General features: G+C 37.1%; 1 protein-coding gene and 1 pseudogene across 1 annotated transcript; both read left to right on the plus strand.

The window, feature by feature from the left end:
* Positions 1-1,861: 1,861 nt before the first annotated feature.
* On the plus strand, positions 1,862-2,362 carry LOC115229251 (DNA replication licensing factor MCM6-like; the record flags this gene model as incomplete). Its single annotated transcript, XM_036499151.1, has 1 exon — positions 1,862-2,362. A coding segment is annotated over one exon (501 nt), but the record flags the coding sequence as incomplete, so codon positions are not given.
* Positions 2,363-2,786: 424 nt separating this feature from the next.
* LOC115229252 lies at positions 2,787-3,946 on the plus strand (annotated as a pseudogene).
* Positions 3,947-5,419: the final 1,473 nt, after the last annotated feature.

Raw genomic sequence — 5,419 nt, forward strand, 5'->3', positions numbered from 1 at the left:
TCTTTAAACTCAATCGTTTTAATCTCCATCTAATATTCAAGTAATTTGGGGAAATGAGATAAAATCCCATAATCTGCATCATCTACAAACAAGCATAGTTTTTTCTCAAATAAGACAATTTCCTACAAGATAAATAATGCAATATTTCCAGTTCCTTGTAGTTTTAAATTTAATTAATTAAGTTTTTAGCATAGATCGGTCATAAAATATAGCTTCTGTAACCATAATTTTCGGTCAATTCTTGATATTCAATTCCTTTGCACCAAGAAAATATCGAATCTCTTCAATAAAGGATGTGAACGAATTAAGAATATCCCACCTGGAAAGGCATCTTACTTTATTGTACTGAAGAAGATCAATATTTTCTGAATTAGTTTTAATTAACAAATCTTTACTCTATGGTTAAGTCCCTTTTATTTTGTTAATAAAAGCTTCGGCTATGTTTTCACCACTGGTGTAGCCTTTAAGATGTAAGAATGACATAAATTCTTCTCTGAAAAAACGCTTATTAATATATTATTAAAACAATTTACCATATCTTTTTTGTTTTCAAATTCTGGGAAGATTTCGTCAGCTGCTTTAATAAAACACGTTTTTATATACTTTCCGTCAAAAGGTTTCCCCCTTTTAGCGATTTTGTAACTGATAATAAAGCTGGCAATAGTAGAAGTCTTTAATAACTGTCTTAAATTTTTAAACGTTGACGTGAAACATCCAACATTTCTTTTAAGTTCATCAACAGCTTTTTTCGAATATCACTAGAAGAATAATTTTTTCAAAATTCACCATGTTTGAAATTAAAATGTCTTTCCAAGTTGGAAAATCTCTTGACATATGAGACACGTAGGTAAGTTTTTAGAATTTATGACAAATGCAAACACTTTAGTCAAATTGAATTGAAAAAACGAGTTTTCTACTTCATTTTATTATTATTAGAAATCATAAAAATGAAAACGTGTGAAATCAATTGTAAAAATTTATAAGATTTAATTTTAAAATGATTATTTAAATATATGTAAATAAGTTTAAAAAAACCACATAAATATAAGATAGAAAAAGATCCGCTTTTAAAATTATTTTATTGTACCAAATGAAAAAAAAATGTTTAATGTGAATATTTTCCTATAAGAAAAAAACCACTGGTACTCACTTATTATCCAAAAATAATTATTTTAGTGAAACATTTGAAATCATTATTTAATTTTATTAAAATCAATTAAATTTAATTTTAGTTCTTTAACATTAGCGGGTATATAACATCGAGTCTCGTGATGCAGGCTTTGAATCAGCAGAATGATAACATAGTAAAGGATATTATCGGAGAAAATTGTCAACTATTATTTTCAGATTTTATAGAACAGTAAAAAAACTAAAAATATATTTAATAGGTTCATTAATTCCGAGGGAAAAGAAATTTACTTAATCGCTGCCCAAAAACTATTAAATAGTGAAAGTTCAACTCTTAACGTTGACTACTCGGATATCGACTCTTGGAACCATCACTTGGCTGTTACCATTACAGAGGAGTACTACAGGTATACTTTTTTTCTAATATAGTCTAGAATATACCCATTTTTATGTGGAAGTGTGGGAAATGTACTTTCCAAGAAAGGGAAAATTCCTTCGAAAAAGGAATTTTTTGTTTCTTTTGATTTTGTGCCAACTTTTGTAAAAATCAGGCAATTAAGCAGTGGAAAAATTGGCTCTTTGATTAAAATAACAGGTCAGGTAGTCAGGACACATCCAGTCCATCCAGAATTGGTCAAAGGAGCCTTCATTTGTTTTGAATGCCAGACTCTTATAAGAAATGTAGAACAACAATTCAAATACTCACAAGTAGTATTATTATATAAACACATAGCCCACAATTTGTCGCAATCCTGTTTGTAATAATCGAACGCGTTTCATACTTGATGTTGATAAGTCACACTTCATTGATTTTCAAAAGGTCCGAATTCAAGAAACTCAGTCGGAACTTCCTCGTGGGTCAATCCCTCGTAGTCTGGAAGTGATCCTTCGTGGAGACTGTGTGGAACTAGCCCAGGCAGGGGACCGTTGTGATTTTATTGGAACACTTATTGTTGTGCCAGACGTGGCTGTATTGTCTCTACCGGGAGCTAAAGCTGAAACATCGACTCGAATGACTGGAAATAGAGCATATGAAGTTGAAGGGGTACGTGGGCTGAAGGCTTTGGGAGTACGAGATCTTAATTACAGACTTGCTTTTTTGGCTTCGTCAGTAAAGACGAGGAATAGAGTCGCCTTGGAAGACTGCAGTGAGGAAATAATCAGAGAAATGTACAACGACAGAGATTTGTACCAAAACCTCTGTTCTAGCCTTTTCCCATCAATTCACGGTTGAATTGTTTTGTATGAATTGAGAAGGAAACGACGAAGTGAAGCGAGGAATTTTACTTATGCTTTTTGGTGGAGTTGGTAAGCAAACCTCTGAAGGAATAAGTCTTCGTGGAGATGTGAACGTCTGTGTAGTGGGAGATCCCAGTACTGCAAAAAGCCAGCTTCTCAAGTAATGAATTGTATTATATTTTATAGGCATGTGGAGGAATTGAGTACACGGGCTATTTATACAAGCGGAAAATCGACATCAGCTGCTGGACTCACAGCTGCAGTTGTCCGCGATGAAGATTCAGGGGAACTAGTAATCGAGGCAGGAGCACTAATGCTAGCTGACGGAGTAGACAGTCCTTTTAATTGAGTAGGGAGTGTGTTGTATTGACGAATTTGACAAGATTGAAACTCACGATCAAGTGGCGATTCATGAGGCAATGGAACAACAGACTATTTCGATTGCCAAGGCAGGTGTTAAAGCAACATTAAACGCACGGACTTGTATTCTCGCAGCGGCCAATCCACTTGGAGGACATTATGACCGTACTAAATCACTCAAACGTAACGTAAATATGTCTGCCCCTATTATGTCACGTTTTGATCTGTTTTTTGTACTTGTGGATGAATATAATGAGGTGATTGGGTTTCTTAATTATTTTAGATAACAGACTATGCCATTGCTAGTAAAATAGTCCAACTTCATGCACTTAATTTGAGTATTTTTGATCGGAAATATGCATTGGAAGATATAAGAAGATATATTGCTTTCTCACGTCAATTCAACCCCAAAATTCCACCAGAATCGCAAGATTATATTGTCCAGCAATATAAGCTTTTGAGACAGAGAGATGCTGTTGGTGGAAATACTTCTTGGCGTGTTACAGTCCGTCAGTTAGAGAGTATAATTCGCTTAAGTGAAGCAATGGCACGAATGTTTCTTCGCGATGAGGTTCTATCACTGTTTTTTATTCCTTAGGTTGAGCCTCGTCATATTAAAGAAGCATGTCGACTTATAGCAAGTCAAGTTAACAATAATCAGAGTGGACCACCCTGATATCCTCTTTCATGAAGGTCCCGATGAACTTTTTATTCCCGAGGACATTCCAATGACTCCTCAAACTCCTATGAATGTTCAATCCCCAGGTTACATTATTTCTTGAGTGTAAGACCGGACTTCTGTCCCATCAACAACTGGAGGCTATCGGACTATTTCTATTACATATGAGGAATATAAACAAATTACTAATGCACTTGTCACTCATATTCGGCATGTCGATGAACTGGCAGAGTTGTCTCAGGAGATGAGTTTGGGGATTAGGCGATCTGAGTTGATTGCTTGGTACCTTGGAGAAATTATTGGGGACATTGATACGGAAGAGGAACTTGCTGAACGGAAAATCATGTTGCAAAGACTTATTGAAAGGCTTGTTCAATCTGTTATTTTCTGAATTTGATATTCTGTTTAGGATCATATTCTTATTCAGTTGACACATTCTGATATGAACGAAGATGGAGGTGTTGCCACTGATGATCCGATCATTGTCGTGCATCCTAATTACAGCACTGATTCTTGATTGTTTTTTTAATTATTTTCTTATAAGTGCCAATAATTTATCTTTAAAAAAACCGTTATCCACTTTAGTTTTATTATTTGTGACGTTACACGGGACAATATCGTTCTTAGAAACCTCCCCGAACGGAAATTGTGCGAAGATTACTCTGCAGCCTGTGGTTGGTGGGAGGCTCGGTTTGGTTCGAAGCTGCCCAATTCTCAATCTGTACAGCGTCAATGGGACGAAATCTCTTGTGAGACAATTTTCGAAGCCCTCCTTCCTGTCTCCAATCAATATAGTGTCGCTTGTTTCCGTGCAGGTCACTGTGAAGGCAGCGGTGTCTGATCAAAGGCTCTCCCTTTCCCTTCCATCGGGAACCTGGTGGACAAGGAATGCCTAAGAATCGCAATCTCCCTCCGTGTCAGGCTGAAAAACTGCCAGACACACAAATGTCGCTGTGGGGGAACTGTTGACGAGTACGCCGGGTGTCTTGTGAGGCCATTAATTAGCTTAGCTCTCTATTTACTTTTATAAATTAAGAAGAGATAAAAAAAAATAAAAAGACCATGACAGCGGAATAGATTGGCGATTGTATGCTCATCAGCATGGCAAATGGGGCAAAAGGGGGAGATCGAGATGTCCATTTTGTGTGCATAGTGGTTTAATGAGGAGTGATGACCCAAGGAAACGAGCCGAAGCTTGTCTGAGCCGAACGGTCGAGATGCAATTCAGAACAGTGAACGTCAGGAGGAGGTTTATTGAGTACAGAGTTAGGCGTCAGCTTAAGAATAGCTGATGTGGATATCAAATTGTGAATTTTCCTCATCGGGTATGGACATTGGTGCAAGCCGTCGATTTTTGCAAGGATCCGGGAATATAGATTCGCCGGCGTGTTCTTCAGTGAACGAGAATTTCCGTTTAGCACATTTAGAGCAGAACATGGATGATAGGGAATTCGAGATGCAAATAAAAATTGCGCTCCTCTCATATTTAGATGATTTTCAATTGGCAAAAGTTTGTTTCACAGTTTGAGGTTATCAATTTGGGTTGATTTCAGACACCAAGATATTGTGCGCATGGTTTTTTGGTTTTGTACTGATTGAAGTGCCATTGTCGAGTTTATGGATAGACAGAGCGCCCGGCTTGGACTCGCATAACTTAATACGGGCCGTATGTATTGTTTGTAAACTCGTCTGAGGAGTGGCTTCTGGGCGCCTGTAATGTGACCACTTATTGCTTTTAGTATGTTTGTGCGTCTGTTTGCCTTGTCAGAAATGTTAGAGACATGCTTGTTGAAGGACATACAGTTGGATCAAAAGTAAGTCCGAGGATAGTAGGGGTTTTGCATTGTGGGAGGTCAGAACCAAAGAGAGATAACTTCGGGTGAAGGTTTGATTGTCTTCTGTCGGAAGAAAATAGGTGACCGATAATTTTGAGGGCGAAGCCTCGAGTCTGTTTTAAATGAACCAAATCTCAACGGAGTATAATTGTTGCTGGATGTTGAGAGAGGCTGATAT

This window comes from Octopus sinensis, unplaced genomic scaffold (genome assembly GCF_006345805.1).
Source record: "Octopus sinensis unplaced genomic scaffold, ASM634580v1 Contig12217, whole genome shotgun sequence".
Lineage (NCBI taxonomy): Eukaryota > Metazoa > Mollusca > Cephalopoda > Octopoda > Octopodidae > Octopus > Octopus sinensis.